The sequence below is a fragment of the Equus asinus genome, chromosome 3 (genome assembly GCF_041296235.1).
Source record: "Equus asinus isolate D_3611 breed Donkey chromosome 3, EquAss-T2T_v2, whole genome shotgun sequence".
Taxonomy (NCBI): Eukaryota; Metazoa; Chordata; class Mammalia; order Perissodactyla; family Equidae; genus Equus; species Equus asinus.
The window spans coordinates 35,952,236-35,973,281 of record NC_091792.1 but is presented as its reverse complement, the minus strand read 5'-3'; the positions used below and the strand labels follow the sequence as shown (position 1 = coordinate 35,973,281).

Sequence of the window (21,046 nt, the reverse complement as noted above, 5' to 3'; positions counted from 1 at the left end):
CTTCAAAGAAGGAGAGGTTGTTGAGTGACCACCTGGAAGCAGAAAAGAGCATCCAGAGCAAGGCCAGCCCTCCCCTTGGCCCGTGAATCAGGGCCTTGGGAGAAGGGGCAGTTTTCAGTAGAGTCATTTGGGAGAAAGTGGCATCACTAGCCAAGGTAATCAGGACAGAAGGGGTAAGAAGGGATGTTATTTCCAGCAAAGAGGGGCCGGGTCTGAGGAAGAGTAAGCCTGAATCGGGCAGAGCAGGAAGAGGGGATGCAGTGGGACTGTGGGTAAGAATCTGTTTAGCACCACCAAGTTGACGAAGGGTTTTCCCTGTATTATCTAATTTAATACTTCAAACAACCCTCTGAGATTGATAGCTCCAGTCTGCAGTTAACAAGAAGGAGGCACACGAGTGTTATTTGCTCAGTGCCCAGGGCTTTGGAATTCACGTTGAGTGTTGTTCCCACTCGCCCACAGAGCAGGGAGGAAGGAGTGGAAAGGAGGCTGGTGCGCATGCTCTCCCGACAGCAGCCGGGAGAGCAGAGCAGCGAGCAGGCGGAATCTAGACTCCAGGAGAGGGGGCACACCAGCAGCCTGGTAGGGAGGTGGGGCCAGCACTTCACAGCTGTGTTTTGTTTGGCCTGCGCAGGTTTTTTAGGTTGCTTTTGGCCTTTTGTCTTGTTTTATTTTCATTCAATTTGACGGCCTGGGGCAGGGCATGTTCCCTCCCGTTTGCCACAGGCCCCACCATTCCTCACTAATTACTCTCAGCCCATCTCCTGTAGCGTTGTGTTTGCAGCCGCTCCTCTGCAGGGTCAGTAGGACCAGGCGCTTTCTCCCTGCTCCATTCTTCCTCCAGGTTTCTGATGTTCCTCCTTTATCCTTTCTGGAATATAACTTTGGAAATATAATCTTTACATTCAGTGACAGTGATTTTATTCCCCTTTACAAGCTATGTCAATAACCATTACTCTTAGAAAAATGTTAAAAAATGATCAGATGGATGATAGAATTTAAATATTTTTTCTAAAAAGGCATGTATACTAATTCTTTATAAATTTTGATTCCTCAATCTTAATTAGCATCTTCTCCTTTTACATCCATTTCATCAGTCAGCCTATAATCAGTTCTGATATCATTTTGAAGCTACCCGAATTAATTTATTAGCTTCCAAGTAGCTCAGTACTTTCATTTCTGATTTTTGTAGATGCAGGAAAAGCAAAATAAAAAGGTAGGAAAACATAAGTAAAGAATTTTATGAATCATAGAAACTGCAGGTTTTAGCAAGCTTTTTTCGTTAATCCATGACAGAACGCATGAAAATTTTTCTCGTATTACACACCTGATATCCAGTGTATCAAGAAAGTTTTTTTAGCAGTGACATGAAGAGAGTCTCATGTTCTTTATGCTTACAGAGGAAAGGAGACAAACTTTCACCCCAGTCATCTCTTTGCTCTTCTCCAGTCCACAGATTTTGGTTGATTTCCAGCAGCCCTGCTGCATTTAATAAGTAAATTCAGAATATCTGGGCAGACCTCCAAAATTTGAGGTTTGACTTAAGTTCTTTTTATTTGTGGGTTTGTTTCAACTTCTAAAAAATTTGGCTGGGAAAATGGTACAACTACATTTCAGTTACAGCAGTAAAAGATAAGTAAAATTTGACACAAATTGTTGATAATCTTGAGAACCTGATAACACAACCATCAGAAATATGAAGGCCTTTGGTTAATCTCAGATGTACCAAATAGTATTGAAATATAATAGTGGAATATTTTCACTCTAATTTTAGGTAATTTTTTAATGTATAGGATGACATCCATAAGTATCCATATTGAAAAACTAAAGGTTTACTGCATAAAATTTCATAACTTAGAAAAATAAATGTTAATCTGCAAATGGGCCATGTAGGCTGTTATTTGCAAACTTTCAGTCTCCTTTAGAAAGTTTTAGGTTAACATTAAAATTTTGGTAGAAAATGGATCTATGGTTTTACTGTTAACATCCCAGTTATTACCATCCTTCTTTATATTTTTTACACTTTTTAAACAAGGGTTTAATTTTAAAGGAAAAAAAAAAAAAACCTATGTGTTACATAATGGATGGCATTTATCTGAATGTGAATGTCAGATATTTTAAACCACAAGTAATATTGTGGCATCCTCAGGAATTTGTGCAGTTGCTCTTAGGGATTTATTTTTTCCCCACAAAAATAGATTTAGATAAACCACAAAGCAAAAGCCTCAACATTAAACTCAAGGAGGAGATTATTAACATAATTTGTGAAGTTAATTTGCAAGAGAAGTCATATTTTATATGGGACAACAGGGTTTATTTAGAAACAGCGGTGTTCCTGACTTCTGGGGTGGCACATAGTACTCACACATGTACTTAGCCATTCTCAAGCGCTGATGACCCAAGAAATTATTATTTATACCAGTTATGATAAATTAGCAAATATGTGCAATTAAGACGTGAAAGTAAAAGCAGTTTTAAATTCAGAATATTAATATCACAAGATGAATTTTCATTAGGTCTTCATCTTCTAAAAATGAAGTTCTAAGTGATTTTATTTTTCAAAGTTAAATCATAAACATAACTGTATTGGCTGTAGTAAAAAAAACGAAAAAGACAAACATGTAAGGAGATTTTCAAAGGGGATGCCTTCAGCTTCTGCTCCGCCCTACGTCTCCTGGCAGAATGCAGGCACAGACGCACCCTTTCTCCGTAAAGTGCTTCTACATTGTGTCTTGGGGAAGAGCGTCTCCTTTCAGCAGGTCACACAAGCACTTGATATGCTTCTGGGTCCTGAATCCCAAAGCATTCTTTTAAGTGAGATTTTTTTCTTTGATTATAACAGCTAGCCACTACATAAAAGGAAAGAAGAACATGTTATCTTTAATTTTCTGCCTTATCAAAGATAAAAATGAACATAGTTTATTCTTTTTGAAACTTTTAGCTTTTGCCTTGCATGCAGAGCCACTATTGTGTTACCCCACTGCAAACACACCAGTGCTCAGAACCACCATCCCGTTGTCTCAGAGGTCACGTGACAGCACCTCAGTGGTCATGTGATCCTGGAGCAAGGAGGATGGAAAGTGCTTCTTTGCATGTATCGCCTCCCCTTGGTAGACAGCCGGTTTCCCTGAGTGTCTTTGATATTTGAACTTGAATGTGAAGATGTTACTTTCTAATTCTAGCCTCAGCTTAGATTATCTGTGGCTCTTCCAGTTGTCCTGGAAAATCAAAGTATATTTTCCTACTTCTGAAGTATTGGCAAGTTAGGATTCATAAAACTCTTTGATGACAGGTGGCAAGACAATGTAGCATTGTTGTTAAGAGGCAGGCTTTGGGAACAGACACACCTAGGTTTATACCTCTTCTCTGCCATTTACTTATTGTGTCCTTGGGCAAGTGATTAAACTCCAGTCTTCAGTTTCCTCATCCGTAAAATGAGAATAATAAAATGGTTATGTCATAAGATTGAGATTAAGCAAGCTAACATATGCAAAGTGTATTATAATATACACTCTATAAATAGCAGTTATTATTCTTTTGTATATGTATGTGTACAAGGGTTTACCAATAGATAACTGCCAAATTTATTCATAAATGAGGTAATTGAGATTTGGTATCAATCTAAAAGTGTGAGCCTAATGACCTCAAAATCATCTTGGCCATTTAACTACTAAGATGCTAAAGCTGTTTTCCATCTGGGAATTTACATGTGTGTATTCCTTAAACACAGTTCCAAAGGATGGCCTCAAATGCCAGGCTGCATTTGAAGAAATGAGGACAAATTATATCAAAGAACTAAGGAAGATGGTAACAAAGTGTCCCAACAATTCTGGGCAGAGCTGGCAGAGATTCTACCAACTGACCAAGCTTCTGGACTCCATGCATGACGTAAGTAGGTCCCTTTGGTGCCTGTTGAATGAAGGATCAACAACCACATGCTACTGACCAGACAAAACCGTAGAGCTGAGAAAGAGTTCTCAGGGCTTTGGGAAGAATAAGGGTAGATTATCCGATGGGAGGCAGCAAGAGTTGAGAACTAATTAGGAAGGAAATTTTTCTTCAAATAAGCTTTGAAACAAACATCATTTAAAGTAAAGGGTGTGGCTCTTCTCATTTCTGAGCAGAATAAGAGAAATGTACACCAAAATGGCAAAACCCCTGTGTCCTGGGCCGGGAAAGGCCCTCAGATGTGCTACAGGTGTCAGATCAAGTTTCACGTTTCTGCTTGCAGTTTAGAAGATGTTTGGTTAATAAAAATGTTTGCTTTAACAGTGCATAAATAGTGTCCATCTTCTACCACTGTTAAACTAATAACCTAATCTTTCAAAAACATTATTAGTGGTCCAGGGCCAACTTGGATCATCTCGATCTTTGCCAAATTTTGAATCTTATATTCACTATTCTTCATAGGAGTCACCTTTCTGGTCTTGTGTAAATATAGAAAGTAAATTCTGAGCTTGTTTCTAATTTAATCAATTATAGATGTAGTTGAGGTGTTGGTTAACAGTTTCTACAAAATATCAATTTGGATAACTGGCTTTGTTATGTCATTTAAAATATGCTTCTTGTTTCACTTTGCAAGCACTTTCTCCAATTCTGGCTCAAAAAGAGTTGTACACAGTCATGCTAATTTAGTTTTTCATGTTGTGAGGTTTTCATACTTTCTTTTGGAAAATTTATTGCCAAAGTCCTGCCCATATCATTTGTATGAGGAATTCTTTTTCAAATATGTCTCTGTTGTCAAGGAAAATGTTGACAGGCTTGATGACCAATATTATAATAGTATTACTATTGAAATAATGGTTCATCCTTTAAAGATTTGTTTATGCCAGTGGAATAGTATCTCTCTGTGGGTTGATTGATAAAAGAATGTCACTTTCCAGTGTTTTACACTGAAGACCCAGTGCTGTCATGTTGCTTTGCTCTCTCTGAACTTTTCATGCGATGAGTAAAATCCGCACAAGGTGAATTCAGTGATAGTTTTGCTGATTGTCAGTGGCCTAAAGAGCATAGTTTAATGGAAAATCTTAGGAATAAGAGATGATGACAAGCAAGACTTTGGAGAACACAGCAAATGATGGTCTTCACAACTCTTGCAAAAGGAAATGCAGGAAGCTAGAGCATGGAACATGGATCACCTACATGACCGCAAGGAGCACAGTTACTTTCTTTTGTTGGTTTTATGGAAAGTCTGTCTTAATAGAACTCAAAGTGGGGTTTTGTGGTTCTTTCTTGATGAATTCTCTTATTTGTTCGAATGTATCAGAAGGCACAAGTGCAACATCAAAATAAGTATGTACGTGTCACAACACATGATAATAGATGATACATTTTGAAGCAATTTTCTTGTAATGAGACTAACAACAGAAGTTAAAACTTGTGTTTCCACAGTCTTTCAGCATCTTGGTGCCTTAAGCAAAGTAGCCCAGTGGAAACACAGAGGCCACACCAGTGGTCGATGTGTCAAACTGTCCTCTGCCAGCTTGTTTTTAGTGCCAGCTCATTGTTTGGCACAAGATAGAAACTCAACAAACAGTTGCCAAATGGCTATATCAGAAATGATGATTTTCTGCAAGATCCCCCAAGGCAAATAAGGATCTTTTTCGTTTTGTTTTTTTTTAAATCAAGGTATAATTGATACACAATAAACAGAACATGCTTCAAGTATACCATTTGGGAAGTTTGATACACCCATGAAACTGTCATCACAATGAAGACAACAAACATATCCATCACCCTATAAGTTTCCTTGTGCCCTTTTTTAACCTGTCCTCCTACCTCCTGCTGCCTAGTTGCTTTCTGGCAGTACAGTCCTGCATCACTTAACGACAAGGATTTGGTCTGAAAAATGCATCGTTAGGTGATTTAGTCATTATGCGAACATCATAGAGTTGTCCTTACACAAACCTAGATGGTATACCTATGGCAAACCTAGGCTATATGGTACTAGTCTTATGGGACCATCATATATGTGGTCTGTCGTTGACCAAAACATTGTTATGTGGTGCATTACTGTATAGATTAGTGTGTATATTCTAGTGTTTCAGATAAATGGAATCACATATGTAGTCTTTTTTGTCTGGCTTCCTTCACTTAACATAATCACTTTGAGAGTCATCCATTCTTTCGCATATATCAAAAGTTCATACCTACTCATTGCTGAGTAGCATCCCATCAGACAGATTTCTCCCACATGGTGCACATGGCAGAACAGTGCCACGGCGAGGGAAAGGAACATTCTCTGAAAGAACAGGTTGGCAATTAAGTATTTGAATGGGTCGCCAACTTTAACGAATCATAAACCCTCTGAACATCAATCTTTCCCGAAAAAATGTTTCCAAGGAAGCAGCTGTGGGCAAGCTCCTAGGAATAGATGTATTTTGGCATTGTAGATGTTTGGGTGTTTTATGTAAAGCATAGAGATTCCTTATTCTTTTAGAGAGAATTTGACAATTAATAGTAATTTTATGGCTATTGCTAGGAGTGGCTGTTAGTTTCCACTGTGTAAGAAGCACATTCCTAATGAATTTCTTGGTAACTTTTATTCACTCTTAGAGATCAAGGATTATTTATGTCGTGATCAGTGTGTAGAACAGTTAGTAAATGTTAAATGTAATATTAGTGGTATTTTTGGGGGGCAAAGATTGCCCTTTTTCTGTTAAATAATTTCATGGTCATACCATTGTAATCAACTTTATTTCAGTAAACACACAGCAGAAATGTGCCTCATACCTAGCAAAACTGATAAGGCTACAGAGGATACAAAATAAATGTATGACACCAACCCAGCCCTCAAATAGCTTAGATTCTAGAGAGGCAGCTGGAGCATAATGCAAGGCAGGAGGTCATGAAATTGGTCGCCAGGGCAGTGGGCCCTTTGAGAACACGTGTGTCAGTGAGCCCCTGCCATGTTCTAGGACCTGAGGTGCAAGTGTGGACGGAATGCCTGTCCTTAAGAATCCCACTTGTCTGATAGAAGAAGATGTTCATCTCATTCAACAAATACTTTGGTGTCTAAAAGTGCCAGGCAATGTACTCAGGGGAAGAGACCCAATGCCAGGGAGCATTCAGCCTGCTCTGGGCAACCAGAGAGCACCATACAGGGCAGCATGGTGGGAGCTCTGACGAGGTGAGCACACCATGCGTTGTGGGCCCACTGAAGTTTATTCTGAGTCGATGGAAGGCCTTGTCAAGAAGGTATAGGAACCAGCTGTGCTGGGCAGGGGTCATGGAAGGCTTCCAAGGGGGTGTCAGAGAATCTTTATGTTATGAAGTAAGAGACAGAGGCCCAGAGAGTGATTTTTTCAAGGTCCGTAGGTAGCCAGGGGCAGCTGGAATCCTCTTGACTCGCTGTCTAGTGCTCCTGACACTACCTCCCGATGAAGGAGAGCTTCAGGCTTGTAGCAGCTGCTGGTTTTCAGCTAGGCTGCATCTTTGGAGATCAGAAAACTAGCATTGAGGAACATGAAAAACAGCTGCTCTGCTCTCCGGCTTTCCAGACACATTTGGATCTTCTCTGGCACCTTCTGGAATGCATTGTTTTTGTGAGGCACAGGGTTGCATTGTGAAGGCAGTGAGCCTGGTGTTGTGTTAAAATGTTATGCATGTTTAGCAGTTCTCAAAACAAAACATTAGTTAGGTCTGTCTTACTATAAGCCTCGGTGTGCAGGTTTTTGTCTCTGCATATGATCATTAAACCCGGGTAAGAACCTACTGGTTGCCTGGGCAGGCACCGGTGTGTCACTCAGACGCTGTTCTTTGCGTGACCAGAGGAAACACTGTGAGGTTGTATTGCTGAATCATTGCTTTCTGTGGTTGCAGAGGGAATGCCCAACACTGAAGTGACTGTTCCCTAGCCAGGCTCTCGGAGCCAAGGTTTCCCTTCCACGAGGGGAGAAAGGCAGGTGGGCTGAGAGCAGAACATCTGTACAGTAAATGCTACATGTGCACACTGGGGAGACTTCATTCTTTACGTGAAGAGGGTGTCACGTCTCAGTGACACAGTCACCAGCAAAAGAGAGATTGCTGCAAGCAGCCGAGACGGTTAACGAGTTATTTTGAGATTCCCATTGCTCATTTAATGAGCACGTGCTCTTGCATGCAGGCTGTGGTGGCGGCCATTTCCGTCATGACTCCACATGGGTGGCTTCAAGATGGCCGCACACCTTGGGTGAGTATGTCGTACCGCACACTGAGGAATGGGAGCCACAGGTTCGCCTCGGTCCTCCCTTCAGGCAGCCTGCTCACTTTCACATTTGATTCTCTTTTACGTCTTTCCAGTCAGTTTCTCCTCAGGAAAAGTTCTGAGGCCAAAATAGGAGCCCACCGCAGAAATGTGACTCCAGGGACAGCAGAAAGAGCATGGCCTGTGGGGCTGCCACCACCATTTCTCTCAGTAAACTTAGGCACTTCACTGAAATTTTTCAGCCCTCAGTTTCTTCATCTGTAAAATGGAAATAATACCCATCTTATAGGGAATTTTTAGAAGTGAATGAAATAACACAGGGACAGAGGCAGCCACCACATAACAGGCACCGAACAGCTGTTCACCCCGTGGCTTCCCCTTTTCTCAGACTGTTTGGGTTTCCCCAGAACCATGTCTCTGTACCACCAAACAGCATCCTTCATGCAGTTGTAATTTACTTGTCAGCATGGAGACACGCAAACAGGTACACAGCATGTGCCTTCAAGGAGCTGACAGGCTAACGTGGGCCAGGTCAAGCAAGGAAGGAGGCAGGAAAGACCATTCCACAGTGTAGGGTGGGAAGCACGTAAGTTGTCTTATCTGACAGTGGAGACTTAGACTTGATTCAGCACAGAAGCAATTCCCAGGTCCTGCAGGTCCCAGTGCACACCAGCGTCAGCTCTCCGAGCATCCTGCTAGACGTTTACCAGTGGAGACTGGTCTTGGTGCAAACATGTCGGGGTGTGCCAGAGCCCCTTTCTAATTCACTGAAGGGATTAAAGATGATGATGATGGAGCTGATGGCGATTGCTATGAGGTGGCCATCAGGAAGGACTGATGTTGGTGAACTGAACATCCTTGCCCAGGGTGTTATCAGAACACTGCTAATAATTAATAAAGGCTGGCCATGCTGCTGTGGTGTGTGGAGAGAAAATTCCCTCTCTTCTGGTTGCTCAGGTGACAATAAACTGAGATTGATTCTATATCTGTAATAAAATACCCAGTGCTGGCAGTGCCACACGTGTGTGTGCGTGTGTGAGAGAGATCAGGATGCAAAGCCATGTTCTCTTGCTCTGTCTCACTGAGCGAAACAACTATTTAATATAATTGTTAGCAGTGTTATACTGCCTTCCTCTTTGACAAGATCATGACTAAGAAAGATTCTAAATAAAGGAAGAGTTGTTTATTCCGGAGCCAGCTCCTCAGCTCAGGGAGCAGAGCCTTATCTTCCAGGGCACCAGGGGAGGCGAAGACCCACTCCTGAAAAAGAAGTCTTCCTAGGGAAGATTCCAAATTAGATGAATAATGGACATGGCAGATCTGATTCTTTGTCTAGTTGGTGAAACCAGTGGAACAGTTATTAACGGTTTATGGCGTCTCTTTCTGCATCCCTATAGTAGATAGAGACTGCCATTTGCCTTAACAGATTTCTCATTTCAGGGGTATAGCATAGTTCACAATGCATTGCCCTGGATGAATTGTGCCAATGAGTACTTATTTTCATTTAAAACATTTTAATGTTTGTGTAATTGAAAAAAAATGCATCAAATATATTTAAAAATAAAAATGGGGGAAATGGAAAAAAATAGGTCAGAGTGTTCTTTTATTTCAATATCATGGATAAATAGAGAATTGATGACTTTGGGTGTGATGTGGAAAGGTCTGGGCAGTTCATGAATTGGTGTGTTTTATGTGCTGGTGGCAGGGGCCACGAAGCCCATCCGGGAGACGTAACTCTCCATAGATCTGAAGGGTGTCCTTACCCGCTGTTCCTTCTTTGTTCACCTATGAATGGTTTAAGGGCAGTGTCAGTCAGAGGTCGTGATTGTGTGTCTCCAAGCTCCCCTAGGGTTTGTAATCAGTTCATATTGTGAGAGGCAACAGCACAGCTGAATTACTGTCTTCCTAAACCTGTCGAAAAGAGGATCTGAATAACCAGGACACTACATAAGAAAATATATTTTTCAGAGCCCAGTTGTTTTATACCCTGTGGAATGAGCCATCTGTACCTCAGTTGTCCCTTCTAAACAGTCTCCATGGGGGTGTGCAAAGAAAGCACTGCCAAGGGGCTCTGCTTCTGAGAGTGAGGGTGCTGCTCCCAGGACATGAGCCCCTGGCAGAGCAGGTTCACATATGGCAGCCCCCAGCAGGCCAGGCATGGTGCTGGTGCTAAGGAGACCACAGCAGCAAAGGAGACTTGGTGCCTGCCCTCACAGAGTATGCAGTCTAATGGGAAATATAGACAAGTAAACTGGGCATTAAAGTGCAGTGTGATAGGTGCTCCATATGGACTGTAAGGACCATAGGTGCAGTATCTGGAGGGGGAAGTGGCAGGGTGCAGATGGGCCATGGCATGAGATGGAAATGATTGCTAAGCTGAGCCCCAAAGGCAAAGTAGGAGTTGGCCAGACAGATAGCGGGAAGCTACTCCAAGCCAGAGGAATTCATAGCCCAAGGGAGAGAAAGCATGGGGATTTTGAGAAATGGAGAATTTCATTGTATCCAAGAGTGTCAGAGAGGAACAGAGAGAAATGAGGATGGAGATGATGAAGGGATCTGTAAACCACAGTAAGGAAGCGTTGAGGGATCTTGAGCACATCTGTGGAGAATCTAGAGCTGCTTCATCCAGTGTAGTAACCGCTAGCCACGTGTGGCTATTTACATGTAAATTATTCTGAATTAAGGAAAATTTGAAATTGAGGTCCCAGTCACACTGGCTGCATTTCAAGGGTGCAGTAGCCACATGTGGTTAGTTGTCACCATTGGGGGCAATGCAGTAAGTCCTAGTGGACAGTGCTGATCTAGAGAATCTATCAGAGGAAGGGCAAGAGGAACAAAAGGCCACTTAGGATGCTGGTGCAGTGTAAGAAGTGGGTGGAGCAGGGGGACCCAGGAGGTATTCAGGTGGTGGAATGGATGGCTTTTGGCGAGGAAGCCAGGAGGAGGAGGTTGAGAGAGAAGGGGACAGGTCTAAATGACTCCCAGGCTTTGGCTGGAGATAGCTGGGTGGGGTGTAGGGGTGCACCAGCACTAAGAGGGGACCCAAGGGAGGAGCTTTGTGAAGGGAGACAATGCGTGTGTTTTGGATGTACTGATTTGAGGTACCCTTAGGACATCCCAGGGGAAATGTCAGGTGAGCCTTGGGCTCCGTGGAGGTGAACATGAAGAGAGCCAAGTGCTGATGCAGACTCAGGAAGCGGCAGCACGTGGTGCTCCCTGAAGCCTGTGGGTAGATGGAACTGCCCAGGCATCAGTGTGGCGAGAGGAGGGCCCAGAGCTGAATCTGGAGGGAAAACTCGCCCAGGGACCAAAACCAGGGAGGCTCCTGCAGAGAGTCTGCGAAGGAGCGGTGCTGAGGTAAGATAAGGAGGCAAAAATAGGGACACAGGGAACCAGCCAGAAAAGAGTGTGTCCCCCACTGTGCAAATGAGGGCTCAGAGGGGCAGAAGCTGCAGAAAGGTCAGTTAGCAAACAGTCTGAAAACTGTTCCTTAGCCATAGCAACGAGGAGGTTATTGTGAAGAATAGCTCATTGATTCAACTCGTGTTAATACCCGTGAGGTTTCCAGTAACTATCAGAAGCCACAAAGCAAACAGGGAGGAGAGTTAACTGAAAAAAAAGTAAAGGTGTTGTCTAGTAAACCTTCTTAGTAAAATTGCTTTAATGAATAGAAAATAAGTATGCATCTTTCTGTCATGTGATGGCATGTATGTAAATGAGCATGTTTGTTGGCTTTGGGGCTTTTTGCTGAGGAAGATTTGCCCTGAGTTAACATCTGTTGCCAATCTTCCTCTTTTTTGGCTTGAGGAAGATTAGCCCTGAGCTAACATCTGTGCCAGTCTTCCTTTATTTTTTGGGTGTGGGTCACCAACACAGCATGGCTGACAAGTGGTGTAGGTCCATGCCCAGGATCTGAACCCCCGAACCCAGGCCAGTGAAGCAGTGCATGCCGAACTTAACCACTATGCCATGGGGCCAGCCCCTGTAAGTGAGCATTTTGAATGTGAGTGAAAGTCTTTGTGTTTGTGTGTTTAAGTACAGCTAAGAAATCATAATAGCTTAGCAAACCCTCTCTTTGTAAATAACCCCAAAACAAACTTTATGACAGACCTTGACCCATGCATGAGTAATTTGGGATTAGTGAAAGCTTTGTTATATACTATATACATATATATATATATGTACTAGATACAGACACAGATACAGATATGAATGTGTGCATATATATCACCCATATAGAGAGTTTGGCATCGAAGGCAGCCGTGATGCTTTAAAGCTGATCTTGCATTTCAACTCATGATTTTATCAGTAATATTGGTCCTGAGTCCTTTCTCTCCAATCTGGAAGATCATACTTTACTTATACCTTAATTATAATGACAGTTAATTTCCACTTGCAGCCACGGAACTTTATCTCCTTTGGTCTTTCGTGGTTGGTCATGGTTTTCTGTGGCTGACTTAATGCAAAATCTAGGTTATTCCCTTACCTCTTTGGAAAAGGTTGATTTAAAACATTTATTTATCCATTTATCTGTCGATGGATGCTTGGGTTGCTTCTGTTGGCTGTTGTGAATAATACTGCTATGAACATGGGTGCGCAGGTATCTCTTCGAGACCCTGCTTTCAATTCTTTGAGTATATTCCTAGTGGAATTGCTGGATCATATGATAATTCTATGTTTAACTTTTTGAGGAATCACCAAACTGTTTTCCACAATTTTTTACACTCCCACCAACAGAGCACAAGGGTTCCACTTTCTCCAAATCCTCGCCAACACTTATTTGCTTTTTTTTTTTATGGTGGCCATCCTAATGAGTGTTAAGCTGGTATCTCACTGTGGCTTTGATTTGCATTTCCTTTATGATTAGTGATGCCAGCCTGTTTGTCTAGTGGTTAGACCACCACTGCAGCCTGGATTTGTGTCCTGGTCAGGGTACCACACTACCTGTCTGTCAGTTGTCATACTGTAGTGGCTGCATGTTGCTGTGATGCTAAAAGCTATGCCACCAGTATTTCAAATACCAGCAGGGTCGCCCATGGAGACCGGTTTCAGTGGAGCTTCCAGACTAAGACAGACGAGGAAGAAGAAGGACCTGACCTACCACTTCTTAAAAAATTAGCCATGAAAAACATATGAATAGCAGCAGAGCATTGTCTGATATAGCATCAGAAAACGAGAGGATGTTGCAAAAAGACCAGAGAGGGTTCCACTCTACTGTATACAGGGTGGCTAGGAGCTGGAATCTACTTGACAGCACTAACAATAACAGTTAGTGACATTGAGCATCTTTTCACATGTTTATTGGCCATAGGTATGTCTTCTTTGGAGAATTTTCTACCCAAGTCTTTTGCCTATTTGTTAATTGGTTGTGTTGTTGTTGTTGTTGTTGAGGTGTAGGAGTTCTTTATATATCCTGGATATTAATCCATTATCAGATAGATAATTTGAAGATATTTTCTCCCATTCTCTTGCTTCTGTTTGTTTTGGTGTCAAAATCTTTCACTTACGAACTTAGGATGATAACAGACAGTAGTTTGTTTCTTTTAATCCTTAACTGGCAAAATTTAAAGTTGAGTCTGATCCTAATTTAAAGAGAGGGGGGGAAAAAGCAATTCTTCTTATGACAACTACTCCTTTGGCTTCATTATTAATTAAATTTCATAAGTTGCATGCCCACAGGACATGTGCTACTTGTTCACAGCTAGTTTTAAAAGAATGCTGGAGGACAACTAGGACTTGGCCTTGTCTGGGGAGGTATAAAGGAATTGTGCTTTCCAGTCCCACCTGATTCTGTGAGAGTTAAGATGCCATAGTGTGAGCTTTCTGGAAAAAACACAATATCAGGTAGAAAGAACTACTGTGGGTCCTGGAAGCCCTGCTCATAGAAAAATCGCATCTAGATCTAACCTGACACACAGGAATCTCTTCCTAATCTGAAATATATCTAGGGAAGATTTTGGAAAACTCTCTCATTGTCTAACACCTGTGTCAATAAATCCTCGCCTCTTATGCAGCTTAAATCCCTCTTCTTACAATATAAAATAACTATATAATACCTGGGATTTACCGGGTGCCTTTCTTCCTAAGTCCTGTCACTAATTCCTTCTAATATCTCCATGAGGCAAGGATAAGTAAATATTACTGTTTACCCTTAATCACCTCATCTTAATTCCTTTCTCCATAAAAAGGGAATAATAGTAATATTTACTCATTTTTTTACCTTTTGTATAGAGAAAGGAATTAAGACAGGGAGTGATTAAGTGCAGTTTTCCAGGTTCATAAATGAGACAGGAGCAGAAGGCAGGAGTGGAAGAGGGGGAGAACCACCTGTGGGAGACATCAGGGCAGAGCGTCCCAGACTTGGCTTACTATTCTGCTATCGCCATCTTGAAATTCTTAGTAAACTTTGAACAGGGGGCCCCATATTTTCATTTTGCACTGGGCCTCACAAATAAAGCAGCCTGTCCTGGGCATAATATAATCTATTTAAGATTGTGTCAATCAGAGGAGATGATGAGTGTGAAGAGCAGTTTGCAAACTGTGGCACACCATGCACACAAGTCTGAAAGAAGGTAGCAGGTGTCTGAAAGGCAGAAAGCTTAAGTGGAGCAGGGTGTAAGAATTGAATGAAACAAGAGACTCATCAATATGCTGGAAAGGAGCCTTAAACCTAAGGCCTAATTTGACACAAAAAGAAATGATGAAGAGGGGCCAGCCCCATGGCCTAGTGGTTAAATTTGGTGTGCTCTGCTTTGACAGCCTAGTTCAGTTCCTGGGCATGGACCCACACTCCTCGTCAGCAGCCATGCTGTGGCAGTGACCCACATACAAAATAGAGGAAGATTGGCACAGATGTTAGCTCAGGGCGAATCTTCCTTAAGCTAAAAGAGGAAGATTGGCAGCAGATGTTCACTCAGGGCTAATCTTCCTCAGCAAAAAAAAGAAAAAAAAGAAAGAATGAAGAAATTGCATAAGGGAGACAGACATTATTAAGCAATAGAAAAGAAGAATGTTTATTATTGGTGCCACTTTAGACTAGGGCATATCATTTTAAATATCTGAGATCAGAAAGGCCAAGACAATGCCAGTTGATCAATTTGGTTTATCAAGGTCATGGTTAAAGGGACTAGAAAGTGTATATAGTTTCATACACTGTCAGTCATCATTATTTGCAGTAGTATACACATAGTCGATCTTTATTATTTGCAGATTTTGCATTTACGAATTTGCCTACTCGTTAAAATTTATTTGTAACCCCCAAATCAATACATCACTTTCACAGTCATTCACAGACATGCACCAAGCAGTAAAAAACTTGAGTTGTCCGATGTGCATGTTCCCAGCTAGGGTCAAACAAGGCGATGTTCTGCCTTCTTGTTCCAGCTCTCATCTAGTAAGTGTCTTTTCTGTGGTCTCTTTGATAGCACATTTTTTGCATCTTTTTTGGTGGTTTTTCTGTTTAAAATGGTCCCCAAAGTGCCCCTGCATTATCTAGTGTTCCTGCAAGAAGGCTGTGATGTGCCTTATGGAGGAAATAAGTGTGCTCAATAAGCTTCGTTCAGGTGTGAGTTATAGTGCTGTTGGCCGTGAGTTCAATGTTAAGGAATCAGCAATAAATATCAATTAAGGAGTCTTTAAACAGAAACACACATCAAACAAGGTTATGTACTGATTTTTGATAAAAATGTTGTGACCAATAGCTAGTGGGAACCTAACCCTGAATTTCCCCTAGGAGCAAGGGTTCAGTATTTCCTAATTCACTGTTCGTAATGACTTTATAGAATGTAACTACAGTGAATAAGAGACTCAGCTGTAAATGTAAATGGCCCCACAGGGCCATAGGTTCAAAGGGAAATGACTCGTAATGGAACAGCCAACAATGGAAGACGTGAGTGATGGTGGCTGTCCATTTGAATGACAAATTCTGGAGCTTTAATTAAGCTGGACAGTCTTCGGTTACCTAGTTCAACCCCCTTATGTAAAAGAATTCTTTCTAAAGCATTTCCTAAAGGCTCAGAGAATCCATATAATGTTTGGAAAGCCAGATCTGACTACCACCATGTCACTTGAGTCACAGACTTTTTTTATATATATATTTTAATATTTCTGAAATCAGGAGACATCTTATACTTGATTTATATATTTTAGCAAAAACCAAAACCTTTCTCCCATAGCTGTTACCAAATCTCCAGTGTGCCTTCCAATCTAGGGGTCAGCAAACTTTTTCCATAAACGACCAGGTAGTAAATACTGTAGGATTTCTGGGCGCCATGGTCTTTGTCACAACTACTCAGCTCTGCCACTGTAGCATGAAAGCAGTCGTAGGTAATATCTAAGTGAATGAGCATGGCTGTATTCCAGTAAAACTATTTCATACAATTTTCGCATGTCACAAAATATTATCCTTTTGATTTTCTTCAACTATTTAAAAGTGTAAAAAACAACCAAAATTGAAAAAAACTTAGAAAAACTATTATTGGGCCACATTTGGCTTGCAAGCCATACTTTGCTGACCCTCGATTCCTTCAACAGCATCATAGAATCAAGGGAATAAATTAGGCCACCTTGGTCTCAAGGGTCCCTGCTTGGATCAAAGACGCTGCCCCGGCCAAGGGGGTCTGCCCCTTGCTGCTTAGTGTACTTTTTCTTTCTGAGATTGGAATAAGGATTTAACTGCTAAATCTTGATTTGACCAGATATTAAGGTTGGTAACTTATAAACATGAATTGGTTTAGATTTTTATATTGCTCAGTGTAGTGTATAGTTGCAAGAAGAATCTAGGAAATATTGGAAACAAAATTAGGAAAAGTTCATACTTCTATATACAGTAACATGCCAATGCATTTCAAATACAACGCTTTCATTAGACTTCCTTTGTTCAGCAATGTTCTAATTATCCCTTTATCTTTAAGCTCTACTTTCTCCTTTTCCATTGTGTCATTTTTCTTTGTGTTTTTCACATGTACAATAGACCTTATTCACAAGAAGGCAGAGCTGTGATCTAGAACGAGGCTTGTAATACAAGGAAACTTAAACGGGGTGGAAATTAAATAAATTTAAGTCCAAAAAAATTAGAAGGAAATTGAACCCATCTTGCTTAGCACAGCATCTAAACAACATATTCTGAAGGTTTAATATTTATCACTGACCAGAGATCAATGATTGGAGTTGAATTTATTATAAAAATAGTGATGACGATGTAACCTCACATAGCAATCAGATGCTAATGGATGGGGGTAGGCATGAGTTTTCAGAAATGCCCTTGTTTTTCATGAGATATTGAACAGTACCTGCTTCACACCCCAGCAGCCAGCCCATTCCTGGGCACCTGGTCTGGCCCAAACTGCCTGACCCTGCACCAACCTAGACCCAGGAACCAGCCCTGTGAGGCCACGTGAGATGACCCTGCCTCCCTCACTCCATCAGGCAGCTGGGCCTGTCTAGAAGCAGAGCCAGAGGTGCCCATTCTGTCCTGGAGCCCTGGCGTTAGCCCCCCTCGGAGGGGATCCCCTGCCCTAGAATTTGCAGGCAGAGCTCATATCAGAGCAAGCAGCCTCGTTGAGGCTTGTCTCCTGCTTTAGGGACACACTTGAATCCAGTTGCCCGCTGTCCATGCAGGCTGACCCTTGGCAGAGAGGGCAGTTTTTAAAAATGGGGAATTAACAAAAGATTCCCCGTCCAGATGGTGGCTTTGCTGCCAGTATCTCCGATCCCCAAAGCATCCCACTAAGTTCCCCAGATGCCACATGCAGGCCTAGAATTAAGCTGATGCACTGAGCGTGCTTTGCTGTTAAGTTTGTGGGCCATGAAATACCTTATACTGACTATTTAAAAACCAATCTTTTTAGGTATTATTCTTATGGTATCTTTTTATTTTATTGAGATATAACTGACATATAATATTGTGTAAGTTTAAGGTGTCCAACGTGTTGCTTTGATACATTTATATATTACAATATGATTACCACTGTGGCGTAATCATCAGGTCACATAATTATCATTTCTTTTTTTGTGGTGGGAACAATTAAGATCTAGTCTCTTAGCAACTTTGGAGTTTATAAAACAGTATTGTTCTCTATAAACACTAATGCTGTGCATTAGATCTCTAGGACTTATCTCCTGGTTGCAAGTTTGTGCCCTCAAACAACATCTCCCTAATTCTCCCACCTCCTGGTAATCACCGCTGTGTTCTCTGTTTTTATGAGTTTGGCTTTTTTAGATTCCACATATAAGTGAGACCATACAGTATTTCTCTCTCTCTGTCTGACTTATTTCAATTAGCATAATATTCTCACTGGTCCATTCATGTTTTCACAAATGGAAGGATTTCCTTCTTTCTCACAGCTGAAAAATATTTCTCTGTGGGGTGTGTGTGTGTGTGTGTGTGTATGTATATGTATGTATCACATCTTCTTTATCCATTAATCTGTTGACGGACACTTGGGTTGTTTCCATATCTTGGCTGTTGTGAATAATGCTGCAATAAACATGAGAGTCTATATATCTCTTTTCGTTTCCTTCAGATATATACCCAGGAGTGGAGTTGCCAGATCATAGGGTAGTTCTAGTTTTAATTTTTTGAGGAACCTCCATACTGTTTTCCATAATGGCTGCACCAATTTGCATTCCCACCAACAGTGCACAAGGGTTCCCTTTTCCCCACATCCTCACCAATACATATATCTTGTCTTCTTTTCATTGTGGTTTTGATTGCATTTCCCTGATTAGTGATATTGAGCATCTTTTCATATACCTGTTGGCCATTTGAATGTCTTCCTTGGAAAAATGTCTATTCATTTCCTCTGCCCATTGTTTAACTGGATTTTTTTTTAATTTTTATTTTTTTCGGATGTACATCATATTTCGAATTCTGTATACATTACATCATGTTCACCACCCGAACACTAATTATAGTGCATCCCCTCACACGTGACCCTAATCACCCCTTTTGCCCCCCCCTTCCCCAATGGTAACCACCAGTCCAATCTCCAATGCTACAAGTTTTTTTGTTGTTGTTGTTTTTATCTTCTACTTATGAGTGAGATCATATGGTATTTGACTTTCTCCCTCTGACTTATTTCAGTCAGCATAATACCCTCAAGGTCCATCCATGTTGTCACAAATGGCCAGATTTCGTCATTTCTTATGGCTGAGTAGTAGTCCATCATGTATAAATACCACATCTTCTTTGTCCATTCGTCCCTTGATGGGCACCGAGGTTGCTTCCAAGTCTTGGCTATTGTGTATAATGCCGCAGTGAACATAGGGGTGCAAGTATCTTTATGCCTTTGTGTTTTCAAGTTCTTTGGCTAAATACCCAGCAGTGGAATAGCTGGATCATATGGTAGATCTATCCTTAATTTTCTGAGGATACTCCATACTGCTTTCCATAGTGGCTGCACCAGTTTGCACTGCCACCAGCAGTGAACAAGGATTCCCTTCTCTCCACATCCTCTCCAACATTTATTGTTTCCTGTCTTGTTAATTATAGCCATTCTGACCAGAGTGAGGTGATACCTCATTGTAGTTTTGATTTGCATTTCCCTGATAGCTAATGATGTTGAGCATCTTTTCATATGCCTGTTGGCCATCTGTATATCTTCTTTGGAGAAATCTCTGTTCAGATCTTTTGCCCATTTTCTAATTGGATTGTTGGTTTTTTTGTTGTTGAGCTGTATGAGTTCTTTGTATATTTTGGATATTAACTTCTTATCTGATATGTGGTTTGCAGATATCTTCTCCCAATTGTTAGGTTGTCTTTTCGTTTTGTTGATGGTTTCCTTTGCTGTGCAGAAGCTTTTTAGTTTGATGTAGAGCCAGATGGCTTCCCTGGTGAATTCTGCCAAACATTCAAAGAAGACTTAATACCTATCCTTCTCAAACTCTTCCAAAAAAATTGAAGAGGAGGAGATGCTTCCTAACTCCTTCTACGAAGCAAACATTATCCTGATCCCAAAACCAGACAAGGACAACACAAAAAAATAAAATTACAGGCCAATATCACTGATGAACATCGATGCAAAAATCCTCAAAAAAATACTAGCAAATCGAATACAACAATACATTAAAAAGATCATACATCATGATCAAGTGGGTTTCATTCCGGGGACACAGGGATGGTTCAACATCTGCAAATCTATCAACGTGATACACCACATTAACAAAATGAAGAATAAAAATCACATGATCATCTCAATAGATGCAGAGAAAGCATTTGACAAGATACAGCATCCATTTATGATAAAAACTCTAAATAAATTGGGTATAGAAGGAAAATACCTCAACATAATAAAGGCCATATATGACAAACCCACAGCAAATATCATTCTCAATGGAGAAAAACTGAAAGCTATCCCTCTAAGAACAGGAACCAGACAAGGATGCCCACTGTCACCACTCTTATTTAACATAGTATTGGAAGTCCTAGCCAGAGCAATCAGGCAAGAAAAAGAAATAAAAGGGATCCACATTGGAAAAGAAAAAGTGAAACTGTCACTCTTTGCAGACGACATGATTTTATATCTAGAAAACCCTAAAGAGTCCACTAAAAAACTTTTAGAAATAATAAAGGAATACAGTCAAGTTGTGGGATACAAAATCAATGTACAAAAATCGGTTGCATTTCTATACACTAACAACGAAGTAGCAGAAAGAGAAATTAAGAATACAATCCCATTTACAATTGCAACAAAAAGAATAAAATACCTAGGAATAAACTTAACCAAAGAGGTGAAAGATCTGTACACCAAAATCTATGAAACATTGTTGAAAGAAATCGAAGACGACACAAAGAAATGGAAAGATATTCCGCGCTCTTGGATTGGAAGGATTAACATCGTTAAAATGTCCATACTTCCTAAA

At 41.0% G+C, this 21,046-nt stretch overlaps 1 protein-coding gene across 4 annotated transcripts in view; it reads left to right on the top strand.

Annotated features, from left to right (window-relative positions):
• Positions 1 to 21,046, top strand: part of NR3C2 (nuclear receptor subfamily 3 group C member 2) — a 326,934-nt gene that overhangs the window by 290,262 nt on the left and 15,626 nt on the right. For all 4 annotated transcript variants that reach the window (XM_044767137.2, XM_044767138.2, XM_044767139.2 and 1 more), the window contains exon 8: positions 3,731 to 3,888. In XM_044767137.2, the coding sequence (XP_044623072.2) occupies positions 3,731 to 3,888 (158 nt within the window). The remainder of the gene's footprint in view (positions 1 to 3,730; positions 3,889 to 21,046) is intronic.